This window comes from Giraffa tippelskirchi, chromosome 5 (assembly GCF_054371585.1).
Source record: "Giraffa tippelskirchi isolate mGirTip1 chromosome 5, T2T-mGirTip1v1.2.pri, whole genome shotgun sequence".
NCBI classification, from domain to species: domain Eukaryota; kingdom Metazoa; phylum Chordata; class Mammalia; order Artiodactyla; family Giraffidae; genus Giraffa; species Giraffa tippelskirchi.
The window spans coordinates 110,078,354-110,096,481 of record NC_137279.1 but is presented as its reverse complement, the minus strand read 5'-3'; the positions used below and the strand labels follow the sequence as shown (position 1 = coordinate 110,096,481).

General features: G+C 35.2%; 1 protein-coding gene across 50 annotated transcripts in view; it reads right to left on the bottom strand.

Moving 5' to 3' along the window:
• Nucleotides 1–18,128, bottom strand: part of ST7L (suppression of tumorigenicity 7 like) — a 190,540-nt gene that overhangs the window by 115,384 nt on the left and 57,028 nt on the right. For 45 of the 50 annotated variants that reach the window (XR_014054750.1, XR_014054756.1, XR_014054758.1 and 42 more), the window contains 2 exons: nucleotides 8,867–9,017; nucleotides 5,323–5,415 (listed from right to left, as the gene is read on the bottom strand). Coding sequence is in view for 41 of the 50 variants with exons in the window: in XM_081493557.1 (XP_081349683.1) it covers nucleotides 5,323–5,415; nucleotides 8,867–9,017 (244 nt within the window). In the remaining 9 variants the exon portion in view is untranslated. Of the gene's footprint in view, nucleotides 1–5,322; nucleotides 5,416–6,572; nucleotides 6,663–8,866; nucleotides 9,018–18,128 lie in introns of all 50 variants that reach the window. The other 5 variants (XR_014054754.1, XR_014054752.1, XR_014054751.1 and 2 more) reach the window with 2 other exon arrangements.

The window sequence follows — 18,128 nt, the reverse complement described above, 5'->3', positions numbered from 1 at the left end:
CTGCAAGAGAGAAAAGATAGAAATGGATTTTATTTCAGAATACAGTGTAAGCCAGTTTTAACAGTTTCAAGTTAAATCCATTTCTAAAAACTAAAAAGGAAAAATTAAAAATAAAAAAGAACAAGAAGTCTCTGGTCAAGCAAGGTAGAAAGAAGTTATCCGTTATTTATAGCATCAACAGCACATCTACATAGTTAGATGACTGTTGGGAACTGGGAAAAGGATGGCACTGTGGGAAAGAGCAGTAATTGTAGTCATGCTAAGGTGGTTTTGAAAAAGAGCTTTGTCACTTATTAGCTGTGTGATCTTGAATAAGTTGCTAAACCCTCTAGCAGTTGCCATGGAGTTGTTATGATGAACACTGTAAGTACTTTATAAGGGTGTTGTTTTAATTTTTGATCTTTGGGAGCTCAGACATGAGTACAGAGATCAAGAAATAGACATGTGGTTGGAGATTTCCTAGAACAATCAGTTAATAATTTTACCCACTTATTAATAAGTGTCCTATATGTGGCATGTCATTGAGCACTGTAAAAATCTAACCAGAACATCAAAGTCCTAGATTCTGAACATAAATGTAGTCTATTGTCTTATTTTTACATTTAGACATTTACTCAGGTATTATTTTTCTAGTGATCAGATATTTCATTACCAACAGTATTCAAGTATTTTTATCTTATTTGAAATGTGAAAATACTTGAATAACAATGATGACAGGAGCCTATTACAATGATTGGTACACAGTAGGTGCTCAATAAATGTCTGTTAAACTGAGAGCTATTCTGGGACTTCAGTTGGCTGCTCACAGGGTTGGACATAGACCTAGGAATTCCTGATGTAATATCCTGCATCAGTAAGGAATGACTAATTCAGTGCTGAATCAAGGTCAGCTATAAATTTAACGTTTTAAAACATAATGATTCACAGAGAAGATTACACCTAAGTTTCCTTCAGTAGCCAGGATATTTTTTATGTATTATATACTATCTTCAGAGAGTACATACCAAAAAGCAAACTCATTAAAAATGCAGAAAATTTTCAGAGCCTTGTGTCATGTTTAAAGTAAAAGCACACCAAATCTGAAATTTTTTTAAGTTAAAATCATTAGAAGCTGTGAACAACATTGTGCTTTCAGCACCCCAAAAATATCAGTCCCCTTTACTCTGTCCCTCAGCCATGAGAGGCCAACTTCTTCTAGCAAATCAAAAGATAAAAACCATGGTATTTGCAAAGATAGGGAACAAATACTTACATATGCCAATGTTACTATAGTTGCTTTTGTGTAAGACAGCAAAATTAACAATATTAATTAAACTATAGCATTTTGTGGCTTACAGAGTACTTTTATTTATATTATTTTTTTCAATAATCCTAGGAGATAGATAGCATTATTCCTAATTTATGAGGTAGGAAACTGTATAGCTTTAATAGGATAATTTTCTAAAATATGAAATTTTTATACTGTAGGAGAGATCCAATTGTTTCTTTTTGGATTGCTTTCTGTAGATTCATTTGTCAGTCAATGTTTGGCTAATACATCAAAATAATGGATGACTAGTATAGAAACACTCCCTTAGAAGTAAAGTTCAAATTTCATCACTGGCTTGTAGAGAAAAATTTATCAAGAGGCATAAAAGACAACTAAACAGCTATGTGAACTAAGGGAATAGTTCAAGTCTGAACTTATGAGGTTCATAAGCAAATTCCAGAATGCCTTAAGTCATATCAAGGTTGAAGGAGAACTGAAAGCAAAAAACCTTAAGTACTCTTGGGTATTAAAGTTCCACATTAATAAAAATTTGTTCATTTTATCATAAAGACAGAAAAAATACTCTAAGAATATACAATATAATCAAACTAAACCCCTCCAGCACATCCCTTCTCTCATAGCTCCTAGAATTTGCAAATGAGTAGACCCCTAGAAATAACGAAGTCCTGCCAAAACACAAACTCTCTGTTCTTATAGCCTATGGCTCTGACAATACAAAATAATAACTTGATGATTTTACTCACATTACTATGAAAGCTTGCCTTATATTATCAGGAAACCTCTGTAATGATTTGGGGGGCATTATTTTAGGTTAAATGTATTAGCCTAATGTCATATACTCTTGCATATTGATGTTCCACAATTAAAGATTCATTCCTTTGCCTTAAATATCCTTGTTCCCATTAAAATAGAAAAACAACACCTACTCTCACCACCCTCTCCTGAGGAAAGAAAATATTTCTAACACTAATGACCTTCTAATTGCCAAAGTCAATGGATTCTTCTCAGTAATTACCTTACTTAATACCTTGGATACTCCTCCTCACTTGGAATTTTTTTTCTCCTTTCAGTTTCTAGCATATCTAGTTCTGGTTCTTGTCCTGTCTCAGGCCACTCCTTCACCGAATCTTCTGACTCCTTATCAGCCACCCATCCCTTAGAAATTTTCATCATGGTTCACCCTTAATTTATATCTCACACTCTCTACAGTTTCCCTTAGTGATCTCATTCACTCCTAGAAAACAACGACCCCTAAGTCAGTTTTGTGATGTAGAGGGAAAGAGATATTTTGGTAATTTTGTTTACACGACCTGATCCTGTCGCTAGGCCATAGCAGACTGGATTAGGCATGAACACCTGGGTAAATCTAATTTACTCTCCCAGAAGTTTTAGAAGCAGGATTGAGATATTCTTCATTCTGTATTATCCTCCTGAATTGATGACATATAAATTCAGAGCTGCACCGGGGTATCAAGTCTGGCTACATGAGTGTCTAAGAAAGGGAGAGCCAAACTGCAAAGAGAAAGATAAAAATGAAGCAGATACACTGAGAGAAGCAGAAATGAAAGCTCATCAAAGAAAAGATGAAGTTGGGGAATGAAAAAGGAAAATGAGAATAGGAGAGATTGAAAAAAGCAGAGATGGAGATGCACAGAAAACTGACTCCTGGAAATCCTGATAGCCTTCTGGTTCTGGTCTCTTCCAAGGTGCAACTATAATTGTTGCCTTTGTGTTCTCTGAGATAACTCAGCCTTCTTCCAACAAATTCTCTTTATTTTTAAGCTAACTTGAAGTGGCTCTCTTATACCCAAAGAGTGCTTACAACATTTACTACTTATAAAACATACATTTAATAATATACATATTATATATAACTTACAAACATATCTTAACCCCATGTACGTAGAGATACAAAATATAAAGGCTATGTATGTATATGTTAAATAGATTACATAATAAAATATTTAAGCATATAACACACACATGGATGTGTATGTATGGTTGACAAGTCACATGTGCAACATACTCAAAAATAAAAATTGTGGGAGAAAAATATCAGCATACTCAACTTCCATAAGCTCTCCTAAGTTTTTATCTATCTGTTTGAACTTTTCAGCTCTTAAGTCTGATGGCTGTAAAACTGCAACTTTCCTTCCTGGACTTTAGTTCTAATGGACCCAGAATGGTAAAAACTGTGGTATAGATTTACATTATAAGAGGAAACTAGTGTTTATAACTGTCACCATCCTTAGGTATCAGTTAAATCATAAAAAGGATAATTAAACAGAAATTTACCAGCTCATAGAGAAAAAGAGTGAGTGGATGATTAGGCAGCTGAGACAAAAAGCACAGACTATTCTTTCAAAAGTTTAGCTTCCTAAAAGCAAGAACTAGACAAAAACGGAGAAGGCAATGGCACCCCACTCCAGTACTCTTGCCTGGAAAATCCCATGGACGGAGGAGCCTGGTAGGCTGCAGTCCACGGGGTCACTAAGAGTCGGACACGACTGAGCGACTTCACTCTCACTTTTCACTCTCATGCATTGGAGAAGGAAATGGCAACCCACTCCAGTGTTCTTGCCTGGAGAATCCCAGGGACAGCGGAGCCTGGTGGGCTGCCGTCTATGGGGTCGCACAGAGTCGGACATGACTGAAGCGACTTAGCAGCAGCAGCAGCAGACAAAAACACTTTCAGCAATCATAACCCTATGTATTTCTGGTTCTCCTCTTGACTCTTTGACTGTTTTTTTAATATATTGGGAAGTACAGTTCCTTCAATTTGACTCTACTTTGTAAAGATTATTTTGACTGTTCTGGGTCCTTTAACATGCCATATACATTTTGGGATCAGCTTATCAATTTGTAAGAATTGTATTGAATTAATAGATCAGTTAGAAGAGAATTGTCATAAAAATAATATTGGGGCTTCCAACCCATAAACATGGACTGCTGCTTCTATTTATTTAGATTTTCTTTAATTCTTCTAAGCAGTATTTAGTGGATTTTAAAAATATCACATTTAATTTATTCCTAAATTGTTTGTTCTTTTTGATGCTACTCTCATTGGGTCTGTTTCTAGTTTTCATTTTGGATTATTCATTGAGTTATCCAATATATGACTGAGTTATACACATATATATCAATATTATATCCTGCAACCTTGCTGAACTAGTTTATTAGTTCTAATAGTATTTTTATGGAATTCATGAAGATTGTGTCATCTGTGAATAAAAACAGTTTTACTTCTTTCTTTCAAACATAAATGCCTTTTATTTCTTTTTCTTGCTTGATGGCATTAACTAGAACCTTTAGTACAATGCTGAAGAGAAGAGAGCAGACATCCTTGTCTTGTTCCTGATCTTAGGGGGAAAGCATTCAATCTTTCACCATTAAGTATGATGTTAGCTGTAGGTTTTTTGTAGATGCTCTTTATCAGGTTGAGGAAGTTCCCTTTTATTCCGTTTGTTCAGAATTTTTATCATGAATGGGTATAGGATTTTTGTCAAATGCTATTCTCCATCTATTGTCCTTTATTCTATTACATTTTCAGATATTAAAGCAACCTCACATTTGTGAGGTAAATCCCAATTGGCCATGGAGCATAATCCTTTTTACATGTTGGTGGATTCAGTTTGCTAACATTTTGTTGAAGACATTTGTGTCTATGTTCATGAGAGATATTGTTCTATAGCTTTCTTGTAATGTTTTGTCTGACTGTGTTGTCAAGGTAATGCTAGTCTCATAGAATGAGCTGGAGAGTGCTCCTTCTTCATTTTCTGAAAAGAGTTTGTGAAGGATTGGTATTTCTTCTTTAAGATGACTGCTTGTAAGAAAAGAAAAACAAAAACTTTCATCTGTGTGTCCTTCATTGTACCAAGTACAAGGTTTTACCACAAAAATATAAAAAATGAACTAAATTATACAACTATATCCAAGAACTGGCCAAAATTGGATTTAAACAGTATCCTCAGAGGTACTTTTAAAATGGGAGAATACTATGAAAAATAATCTCACAACTAATTTTGTTTAGAAAAACTTGAATATTTACTTACGAGGTAACAGCTCTCTATCAGCAGTCTCTGTGCAGCTGGGATAAGGATAAAATAGATGGCCTTTCTCTAATGGGTATGGAATCATTCTAAAAGCTGAGGGAAAAAAAAAATATACATTTGTTGACATGCAATTCAATCTCACTTTCATCATCTACTACAATCAAAGCTATTTTGGAGATGTATTTTTATTAAAATGCCTCACAGCATTTTTAAAATTTATTAAAAAAAAAATATTTGTTCAGTTGTGCCCGGTCTTAGTTGCAGCATACGAGATCTTCAATCTTCAAGGCAGCATGGGGGCTCTTTTTTTTTTTTGCGGCATGTGGAATCTAGTTCCTGGACTACAGGTGGAACCTGGGCCCCTGGTATTGGGAGCATGGAGTCTTAGACACTGGACCACCAGGGAAGTCCACCATATAGCATTTTGTTTTCTTTTTTAGAGAGGCACTTTATATGAAAGAAACAAAATATGCAGAGGAACAAATAAGAAGAATAAAATTTATTTAGAGAATAGTGAATGTTCTAACTGAAATAAAACTAAAGGGAGTAGTGGAAGACAAGACTGGCTGTGTCCTTCTTGCCTCAGTCTCCCCATTACAAACACAAAATACTTAACTCTCCACATGTGAATTCCACTTCTTAGGGAAATCACACAACTGTTGTCATCACTTCTATCAACCTAAGAGTTTTCAATGGATCCTAACTTCATATTTGAGCTGATACCAAGTTTTTCTGTAAGCTGAGCTTAATTTACATCAGGGGTCACCAAAGCACCTAAATTAAGTATCTAAAGGGGTCACCTTTGGTCAGACCTGGACCACTACTGTTTTTGTAAATAAAATTATATGAGAATATAGCCATGTCTCCTCATTTATATATTATAAAACGCTGCTTTCATGCTGTAAGAGTTGGGTAATTGTGACAGAGACTATGGCTGACAAAGACTAAATATTTACCAACTGGTCCTTTACAGAAAAAGTTTATGCATCCTCTATCTAGATTATCATACATTCCTACAGACTTCTTAAAAAAGAAATCTTTATTGATCTACTCAACTATCAAAATTATAAGGTTTTTGTTTTTCCTTTAGTGCTTGGATCTATGAACTTTTGTCAAAATACGGATTTTTGTTTTGCTACAATAAAATACAGTGACTTTTCCAAAGTCACAGAGCAAATTAAATCAGTGATACTAGGAAATCATTCATTAAGATGATTATTCACGAAACACAGAATCAATCATATACTTACGGAGAACTTCCTACATGCCAAGCAGGCTAGGCATTGATGACACATACAAAGTGAGTAAGATAGACTACGTAGTTCTGAGAAGGTTGCAAACTATTGGAGAAAAACCAAAAGAAAATCTAAGTACCCCAAAACATCGAGCTCCTCAGTCTTAGTAGTTCCGCTTTCATTAATCTGTATATTGTCAGTATCAAGCACAGTGCCTAATGCTCAGCAAAAGTTAATACAGAGGTTCCCAAATTTTCTTGATTCAAGGACACGTGGTGCCCTTCATGTCTCAGTAATTTGCTATGATGCCCCTATGCTGTAAGAAGTATTTAACAATTCCACTTATTTAGTAGTGGGTCTGATCAATTTCAAAAGTTTTTGTTCTAACAACTTAGCAGCAAGTTGAAAAAATACACATAAAGGAAAAAAGTTATTTCATTTTTAAATAACCATCATTTCTCCCTAATGGGATATATGAGCCTGTTGGACACCACATAATTTCTCAAACCTCAGAATCACTTTGGATAATACCATCCTCATTTCCTGTTCCACACTGAGTTTTTTGTCGTACTTCCTTTAATCATAGCAACTAACAAAAACCCAGCTTTGCAAAGCTATGACAACACTGAAAGAAAACAGAGAATACTGTTGAAACCTTTAACTATCTAGAGCTACAGTTTGAATGGTGTATTGCTGCGTTTCCATGAAAAATTTAAAATCTCATGGCACTCTTGTGAATTTACTATAATATCCAAAAGTGCCTCACTCCAATGTTTGAGAACTGAGGAGGTTAACAAGTTTTAGTTGTTATTTAGAATGTGCACTGAATTTATTTTTGAATTTTCATCTACAGCTAATTTTAAGAAGTTACAAATGAGAGATCTGGTAGTTAGTGGAAAATAATCCAATTTTCCAAAGAAATACACAAATGGAAAAAAGAAAAAAAAATTTTCCAAAGAAATACACAAATGGCCAATTAACACATAAAAATATGTTCAACATTATTAATTATGAGAGAAATGCAAATCAAAATGAGGTACTATTTTATACTCATTAGGGTGCTATTACCAAAAACCAGAAAATAACAAGCATTGGCAAGGATATAAATAAAGTGAAACCCCTGTGCACTGCAAGTGGAATGTAAAATGGTTCAGCTGCTATAGAAAATAGTACGGTGGTTCCTCAAACAATTAAACACAAAATTACATGATCTAGCAATTCCACTTCTAGGAATACACTCAAAAGTATTGAAAGCAAGAACTTAAACAGGTATTTATGCACCCATGTTCACAGCAGCATTATCCACAATAGCGAAAAGGTGGAAACAGCCCAAATGTCCACTGATAGATGAATGGATAAAATTTTGTATACACTTACAATGGAATATTATTCATCCTTAAAAAGAATAAAACTCTTACACATACTTCAACAATATGGTAAATGAAATAAGCCACATATAAAAGAACAAATGTATGATTTCATTTATATGAGATACCTAGAGTAGTCAAACTCATAGAGACAAAAAATAGAATGGTTACTAGGGGGCTGGGAAGGAGGAAAGAATGAGGAGTTATATTTCAACTGGTACAGAATTTCAGTTTGGGGTGATGAAAAAACTTGGGATGGATGATGGTGATGGCTGCACAACAATATACATGTATTTCACAGAACTGAACATTTTAAAATGTTTAAAATGCTTTTATGTTATATATATTTTACCACAATTAAAAAATTTGGGGGAATTTCCCTGCTGGTTCAGTAGCTAAGACTCAAAGCTCTCAATGCAAGGAGCATGGGTTCAATCCCTGGTGAGGGAACTGGATCCTACATGCACAACTAAGACCTGGCACAGTTATCATATAAATTTTAAAAAATAAATATTTTTTAAAAATTTTTTGAAGAATTAAGTTGATTTCAGTAATGGAAAAAACAGTTTCATATTATATATATCTCAAAACAAAACCAAAAAAAGTCAAATTTAAAAAATATTAGAATAGTTAGCTACATTAAAAAATAAATGAAGGGATATAAATTTTCATTTTCTTTCCTTATAAATATTTAATTCAAGTGAACATACAGCAAAATACCCAAACAGTTTTTCATTCTGCTTTTCCTAAATGTGGTTTTAATATAAGCACATTACACATTTCTTCTACCAGTAAACCAATAAACACCACAGAGTTCACTTTCAAACCAATCTGAACAATAAATCCTTAAGGAAAGCCAGACAATCTCATTAAAAAAAGACTGCCTGTGAATGCAATGAATAGTCAGAAAGATTAGTGTTGCATTTGGAAAAGAATACTTACCGCCTTCCCACGTGCACTGTAACAGATTAAGAGCACCTTCTATTCTCTTCCAGTGCTGAAGATGAAAGAAAGCATAGGCAATTGCTTCACTATCACCTCGTTTCAGAATGTGTTCTGGAGGTAAAATGAGACTTTTCATCTCTAGTAAATACTAGAAAAATAACATATACACATAGACACACCACACACAGAAAAAGAAAAATTATGTTAAACTCAAACATCCACAAAAGTTTAGATTCAAATTTCATAAAGTTAACTTGATTTAAAAAACAAACATTAAGCTAGTTGAAATGACAAGAAGGTCTTACTGATAACGTGTATAAAATGCTTGTATATATGCAAATCCCAAAGATCAGAATATGCCTAAGGGTAAAAATAAGGTAATAAATGACTTATGTGCAACTTTAAATACAAAATGGAAACTAACCTGAAGAAATAATGTATGAGAAAATTATTTATTTTTCCAAAAAAGAATAAATGGAAAAAATTATAAAACACAATTTTGGAACAACATGTTGTGGCAACATTTTTTTCTTTATTTCTCTTTTACAGAATGTGTGTGTGTGTGTGTGTGTGTGTGTGTGTGTGTGTAACAACATGTTGTGGCAACATTTTTTTCTTTATTTCTCTTTTACAGTGTGTGTGTGTGTGTGTGTGTGTGTGTGTTAGTCACTCAGTCATGTTCAACTCTCTGTAACCCCATGGACTACAGCCCACCAGGCTCCTCTGTCCATGGAATTCTCCAGGCAAGAATACTGGAGTCGGTTGCCCTTTTACAGTGAAGGAATTTAATTGTTAAGAAGTTCAATTCTTAAACACAGTGCAAAGCACTATGCTTGTTAGGGAATGCCAAAACACTATTCTCTGGAGCTTCCTAATGTAATGAGAAAGACAGATTTTTTTTGGGGGGGGGGCATGCTACCCAGCTTCTGGGATCTTTGTTCCCCAACCTGGGATCAAATCTGGGCCCCTGGCAGTTGAAAGCACAGATTCCCAACTAATGCACCACCAGGGAATTCCCAAGAAAGACAGATTCCTTAAGTTAATTATAATCAGACTATGTGCTTTACTATAGGTATAGATACATATAGGAATATGGATAGGAGGTATTACTTTTTAATTTAGCTTTTAATAACAGCTTTATTGAGATATAATTTACATACTTTACAGTGCTAATGCTAATGCTAAGTCGCTTCAGTCGTGTCCGACTCTGTGCGACCCCATGGACAGCAGCCCACCAGGCTCCTCTGTCCACGGGGTTCTCCAGGCAAGAATACTGGAGTGGGTTGCCATTTCCTTCTCCAACTTTACAGTTCACCCATTTAAAGTACACAATTCAATAGTTTTTAGTACATTCACAGATATGTGCAACCATCACCACAATTTCAGAATATTTTCAGCACTTCAAAAGGAAACCCAAATGTATATTAATGTAGTCACTACAAAAAAACAGTAGGAGGTTCCTCAAAAAACTAAAAATAGAGTTATCATATGATCTGGCAATCCCAGTCCTGGGCATATATCTGGAGTAAACTATAATTTGAAAAGATTCATACACCTTAATGTTCATTGTGGCAATACGTACAATAGCCAATCTAAATGTCCACTGACAGATGAATGGATAAAGATGTTGTGTATATATATAAAATATATATATGTATATATATATATAAAATATATATGTGTGTGTGTATATATATATTATATAATGGACTACTACTCAGCCATAAGAACGAATGAAGTAATGTAGCAACATTGATGGACCTAGAGATAATCATACTTAATGAACTAAGCTAGAAAGACAAATATCATATGATATCACTTATAAGTAGAATCTAAAATATGACACAAATGAACTTTTATGAAACAGAAACAGACTTACAGACACAGAGAACAGACTTATAGGAGCCAGGGGAAGGGAGGTGGGAGAGGGATGAATTGGGAGTTTGAGATCAGCAGATGCAAACGATTATAGAGAGAATGGATAAACAACATAGTTCCATTTAGCACAGGGAAATATATTTAATATCCTGTGATATTTATGTATTAAATATATTTAATATCAATAATGGAAAAGAATATGAAGAAGAATGTATATTTAGGTGTAAAAAATCACTTTGCTCTAAAGTAGAAATTAACACAACAATGTAAATAAACTACACTTCAATAAAATAAATTTTAAAAAAATGAAACACCATACTCTTTAGTTATCACCCTCTCCACTCCCAATCTCCCTCAGCTCTAAGCAACCACTAATATACTTTGTCTCTATAGATTTGCCCATTCCAGATATTTGATACAAACAGAATCATTTAATATATGGTCTTTTATGACTGGTTTAATTTACTTAGCATATATCCATGTTGCAGCATGTATCAGGACACAATTCTTTTTGTGGAATAATATTATACAAAATAATATTCCATTGTATATTATAAATAATATTATAAATATAAATAATATTCCATTATATGGATAGACCACATTTGTTTGTCCATTCATTATTTAATGGATATTTGGTTTTCACCTTTTGGCTACTGTGAATAGTACTGCAATAAACACTGATGCTGGGAAAGTGCTACACTCAATACGTCAGCAAATATGGAAAACTCAGCAGTGGCCACAGGACTGGAAAAGGTCAGTTTTCATTCCAATCCCAAAGAAAGGCAATGCCAAAGAATGCTCAAACTACTGCACAATTGCACTCATCTCACACGCTAGTAAAGTAATGCTCAAAATTCTCCAAGCCAGGCTTCAGCAATACGTGAACCATGAACTTCCAGATGTTCCAGCTGGTTTTAGAAAAGGCAGAGGAACCAGAGATCAAATTGCCAACATCCGCCAGATCATCGAAAAAGCAAGAGAGTTCCAGAAAAACATCTCTTTCTGCTTTATTGACTATGCCAAAGCCTTTGACAGTGTGAATCACCACAAACTGTGGAAAATTCTGAAAGAGATGGGAATACCAGACCACCTGACCTGCCTCTTAAGAAACTTATATGCAGGTCAGGAAGCAACAGTTAGGGCTGAACATGGAACAACAGACTGGTTCCAAATAGGAAAAGGAGTACGTCAAGGCTGTATGTTGTAACCCTGCTTATTTAACTTATATGCAGAGTACATCATGAGAAACACTGGGCTGGATGAAGCACAAGCTGGAATCAAGATTGCTGGGAGAAAATATCAATAACCTCAGAGATGCAGATGGCACCACCCTTATGGCAGAAAGTGAAGAACTAAAGAGCCTCTTGATGAAAGTAAAATAGAATGAAAAAGTTGGCTTAAAGCTCAACGTTCAGAAAACTAAGATCATGGCATCCAGTCCTATCACTTCATGGCAAATGGGGAAACAGTGGAAACAGTGGCTGACTTTATTTTTGGGGGCTCCAAAATCACTACAGATGGTGACTACATCCATGAAATTAAAAGATGCTTACTCCTTGGAAGGAAGGTTATGACTAACCTAGACAGTATATTAAAAAGCAGAGACATTACTTTGCCAACAAAGGTCCGTCTAGTCAAGGCTATGGTTTTTCCAGTAGTCATGTATGAATGTGAGAGTTGGACTGTAAAGAAAGCTGAGCGCAGAAGAATTGATGCTTCTGTACTGTGGTGTTGGAGAAGACTCTTGAGAGTTCCTTGGACCACAAGAAGATCCAACCAGTCCATCCTAAAGGAGATCAGTCCTCAGTGTTCATTAGAAAGACTGATGTTGAAACTGAAACTCCAATACTTTGGCCACCTGATGCGAAGTACTGACTCATTTGGAAAGATCCTAACACTGGGAAAGATTGAGGGCGGGAGGAGAAGGGGACGACAGAGGAGGAGATGGTTAGATGGCATCACTGACTCAATGGACGTGAGTTTGGATAAACTCTGGGAGTTGGTGATGGACAGGGAGACCTGGAGTGCTGCGGTTCATGGGGTCACAAAGAGTCGGACTCGACTGAGCAACTGAACTGAACTGAACCATTGTGCATGGATTTTTATGTGAACAAAGGTTTTCATCTCTCTTGGGTTACTAGGAGTGGAATTGCTATGTCATATGGTAATTCTATGTTTAAGAGGTATTGATTATGTTTTAAACCACTGGGCTTCCCTGGTGGCTCAGCTGGTAAAGAATCCGCCTGCAATGTGGGAGACCTGGGTTTGATCCCTGGGTTGGGAAGATCCCCTGGAGAAGAGAAAGGCTACCCACTCCAGTATTCTGGCCTGGAGAATTCCATAGACTCTATAGTCCATGGGGTTGCAAAGAGTTGGACTCAACTGAGCAAATTTCACTTTCGCTTTGTGGAAGTGGTGGAAAGTGGTGGAAAGGTGGAAAGTGGATAGCAGATGAGAGGTGTGGTGGAGAAAAGAATAGGAAGACATATTCATTGTATAGGGCCAACTTGAATTCTTGAGCCTAAACAGCATAGTACAAGACGCATTTAAGTAAGTGAGCATGCCTGTTAAAGTTATAACCTATCAATTCTTATTCACATATGAAATGAAATTCTATCTTAAACTCTTGAAGAAATGCTTCCCTTAACATTACAATCCTTATCAAAAGCAGCATAATCACAGTTACTGCACTAGTCAAATATACTAATTACATGAATAAAGATGCAAAATTAACTACTTGTGGTGGGGATCTTCCTAGGTGGTGCTAGTGCGGGTTCAATCCCTGTGTAGGGAAGATCCCCTGGAGAAGGGCATGGCAACCCACTCCAGTATTCTTGCCTGGAGAATCCCATGGACAGAGGAGCCTAGTGGGCTACAGTCCATAGGATTGCAAAGAATTGGACACGACTGAAACAACTTAGCACACATGCACAGTGGTGGGTTAGTTGCTAAGTCGTGTCCAGTTCTTGCAACCCCACAGACTGTAGCCCTCCAGGCTCCTCTGTCCATAGGATTTTCTGAGCAAGAATACTGGAGTGGGTTGCCATTTCCTTATCCAGTGGATATTCCCATCCAAGGGATCAAATCCCGCTCTCCTGCACTGCAGGCAGATTCTTTACTGACTGAGCTACCAGGGAAGCCAACTTGTACACCATCTTTATTATTAAAGTAGTCAACTTAAAATCTTTTAAAAATAGTTAGCTAGCTACTTCTTCCAATCACTGAAACCACAGTACATCTCCTCAGTTAACTACTTCTTCCAAAGACTGAGGCCAGAGTACACCTGCCCTACTAGAATAGGTTTGAAATCACCTTTTTGGGTCTCAATAATTTGATACCAAATTATGTGTCATACGGTGCAAACCACATTAATGTCTATTATAAAATATAAAAAGAGAGACATTCCAAAGGTGTTTTAAAAGATATATCCTTACATTTTAATAATGAGATAAACAGCATAAATTCAACAGTTGAATTTGTGAAATACTATGTAAAACTACTACAAACAGGAAGAATTATAAAAATAAAAATTTGTAGTGCTTTCAAATTTTAAGACTTAGATTATTAATCAATACATATGGACTCATGGCATTAATACATATAAAGTAATTTTTCTTTTTTGTTTATGGAATGTGCCTTTCCAACACTTACTGGGCTTAGTGCTCATCTTTAATTACTCTTTATTCCTATAACCCAATACAGCTGAAATTAAAAAGCAAAAAGGTAAAAGAATAATTACTCTTAGTCTTGATGTCTCTGGCTCTCTCCTCAAAGTGTAAGAATGCAGTCTGCTCATCAATTTATTTTAGCAGATGTCACAAGCTATGAGATTATTTACTAATCCAGTTTGGGGACTTAACATTTCCCATTCAGTTTCTTAAAGGAATGCAGTAGAGGTTGTGTCCTGGTCAAGCAAAGCCCATTTGCTGCCTGGCTGGGTTCTCTCCCCTTAGTGCCTTGGACCTATATTCAGGAGGGTAATATTCTTTCTAATCCTCTTTAATCCTTGCCCATTTTTTTAAAACACAGTAAAAGATCACTCACACCAGGCGGCTGTGGGAAAACGGACTCAAATACCTGACCTCTGACATGACTCCTTATGCTCTTTGCAAGTGCACTAAGAGCTTCTTCAGTAGGAAGCAAAGAAAATGAGGCAATCACAGTGGAATCTCCATCATAAAAAGAATATCTTATTTTCAGAGAGGTTCAATACTTAAACCAAGTCCTTTCTATTAGAATTTTGATTTTACAGATAAAAACATTTCCAATTATTTTCAATCAGTTTTAGAATTCTGAAGCTTTAGACTAATGCCTATCTTTGCTAAGCCATTCAGCAGTTATATTAAGCTAATAATTATTCAGTAAAACTTATAAAAAGTATCAATTTAATATATATAAATACTCTTAGCAATTATTAATATATATCTATACTTCTCACTGAGCAATATTCTAAGTGACCATTCAGATAGTAATCAAATAGATATGATACCTTTATTAGAAAATGATACTTTAGGATTTTGTATTAAAAATCTTTATTATTTAATCATGAAAAAATTGTTTCCTTATGTTACCTTATTTTTTACTATCATGTCTTACCTACCAGCAAATGTCCTTTACAATTTGACTTTAAAGCAAAGCAATTCTTATTTTTTAGTTTCCAATAGGACATTGAAATAAAATTTCACCCTCAAAATATAAAGAAAAATTTTCAACTTAAAGAAAATATACTTAAAATAGCCAATTATAGGATTATTACTTATTTTATGTCCTCCACAAAGTGCTACTCAGGAATTTTTGCTACCCAGAAAAAGCTGTAAGTTGTTACACAATATAATCATATCTTTTATATTCTACTTCAGCATCTAGTATACTACACTATCCACCCAAAGCAGGCCCTAAAACAATTATTAACTGACTGGATCTGATACATATATATAGCAAAAATGTCTTCAAACTCATACCTGTATTTCAGTTTTTACATAAAGATATTTTCTAACTTTCTGGGCAAACTTAAAACAAAATGCAAATAAATTCAAGACTTTCCGTTTGAAGAATGAAGCATATGAAAGGTTAAAAACTGAGGGATAATTTGGATTGTTTTGGTCTTTTTTATTTTTTTGCTTATGAAAGGACATACTTATAGGACAAAAATGCAAACACTCCAGAGTCACGTAGAAAAGAATATATTACAAGATTGGCGATAAAAGATAATAAAGATAATAATCTGATTTATATTTGTCTGGATTTCTTTTTTTTAAGCATAACATAAAACACTACTTTTCTGAAATATAGTATCAAATTGTTATGCCACTCACTTTTTACTTCACAGTATATCTTGTGTATCTTCTTCTGTCTCTACATAGATCTAACTCATTATTTTAAAATATAGTACAATATTCCATTAAAAGTTGAGTTCTTTTATAAGTTAAGAAATAAGGTCATGCTGAAATTGTACTTCTGTCATTAAAAGGCCAAAAGTGACATAATGTAGCAAAATTCACAAAATATTAAATGGCTTAAAAATATGTTGAGATCTAAAATTTTATATTCTTTACCTCAGATATAGGTCTTTATAGTACTGCAAATCTAAATTACAAACATATCTATTCACCAAACATTTACTGAATGCCCATTATGTGCTAAGTAGAATATTAGACATAAAATGATGCTAAGACAAAAGTCCTGCTTCTTTAAAAAATTCACAAATAACTAAGGTAGAGACATATCAGTTCAGTTCAGTTCAGTCGCTCAGTCGTGTCCGACTCTTTGCGACCCCATGAATTGCAGCACGCCAGGCCTCTCTGTCCATCACCAACTCCCGGAGTCTACCCAAACCCATGTTCATCGAGTCGGTGATGCCATCCAACCATCTCATCCTCTGTCGTCCCCTTCTCCTCCCGCCCCCAATCCTACCCAGCATTAGGGTCTTTTCCAATGAGTCAACCCTTCGCATGAGGTGCCCAAAGTATTGGAGTTTCAGCTTCAACATCAGACCTTCCAATGAACACCCAGGATTGATCTCTTTTAGGATGGATTGATTGGATCTCCTTGCAGTCCAAGGGACTCTCAAGAGTCTTCTCCAACACCACAGTTCAAAAGCATCAATTCTTTGGCGCTCAGCTTTCCTCACCGTCCAACTCTCACAACCATACATGACCACTGGAAAAATCATAGCCTTGACTAGACGGACTTTTGTTGGCAAAGTAATGTCTCTGCTTTTAAATATGCTATCTAGGTTGGCCATAACCTTCCTTCCAAGGAGTAAGCGTCTTTTAATTTCATGGCTGCAAGACCAAATATATATATATATATATATTTAATCATATACATATATGATTAAGACACTAAACAAACAGAAAAAAGAACATTATCTCTGCTTGGAAAAAGTGGAAAAGACATCTCTATAAAAAGGAGGCATCAGATGAGCAGGATCTCGAAGAATGAGTAGACATTTGCCAAATAGAGAAGAGATTGAGCATATATATAATGGTAGAGGGTCATAATGAGACCTAACTAATTCAGGGAATAGTAGTGCTAGAGGTAAGCAACAAAGCAGAAGTGGCAAGGAGCGAGATTGGAGACAGGTACTGGGCCCAGACTGTGAAGGGCTTCTATACACCCAATACTAAGGGGTTGGTCCTTATCCTATAGGCAATACGGAACAAGCAGAGCTCTTTAGCAGAGTAAGATTTGCTACTTAGATTGATAATTCTGGCAATAGCCAGAGTAGAGAGGGATGGATGGTATGGAGACCACTGAGGAATCTTTTAATAGTCCAAGCAAAAGGAGGGGATATGCAGATAGATGATTCATTTTGCTGTTCAGTAAAAACTAACACAACATTGTAAAGCAACTGTACTCCAATAAAAATTAATTTTAAAAACGCAGAGAATGTCTGGCAACAAATACACCAGACAGAAACAGTGGTTACGTGAGAGAAGTAGAACTGAGAGAGGAAAAACGGGGATTATTTTACTTTCTAACTTCTAAAGAGTATGAATTTTTTTTTAAAAAATTCATTACTTCAATAATTTTTTAAAAGAACAAGCAGTGAAGGTGCACAATAAGCAGTGACAGTAGGGATGGAGAATATGGTTAGATCTGAAAGACATTTCGAAGGATATGAGTTGGTAATTTGGAAAGGACAGAGTAAAGGTTAGAGAAGAGAAAAATAAAGCCATAAATCAAAATACAGAAATAGAAAGGAGAAGCAAGTTGGAGAAGAAACTAAAAAATTTTTTGAGGTACCTATCAGATATCCGGGTAAAAATTTCCACAACTAGATAGAAATGCAAGTCTCTTAGACAAGGAAGAAAGCCAGAGTTAAAAGAAATATATTTGGAAATTACCAGCAAATAAAATAGTCAAAGACATAAAC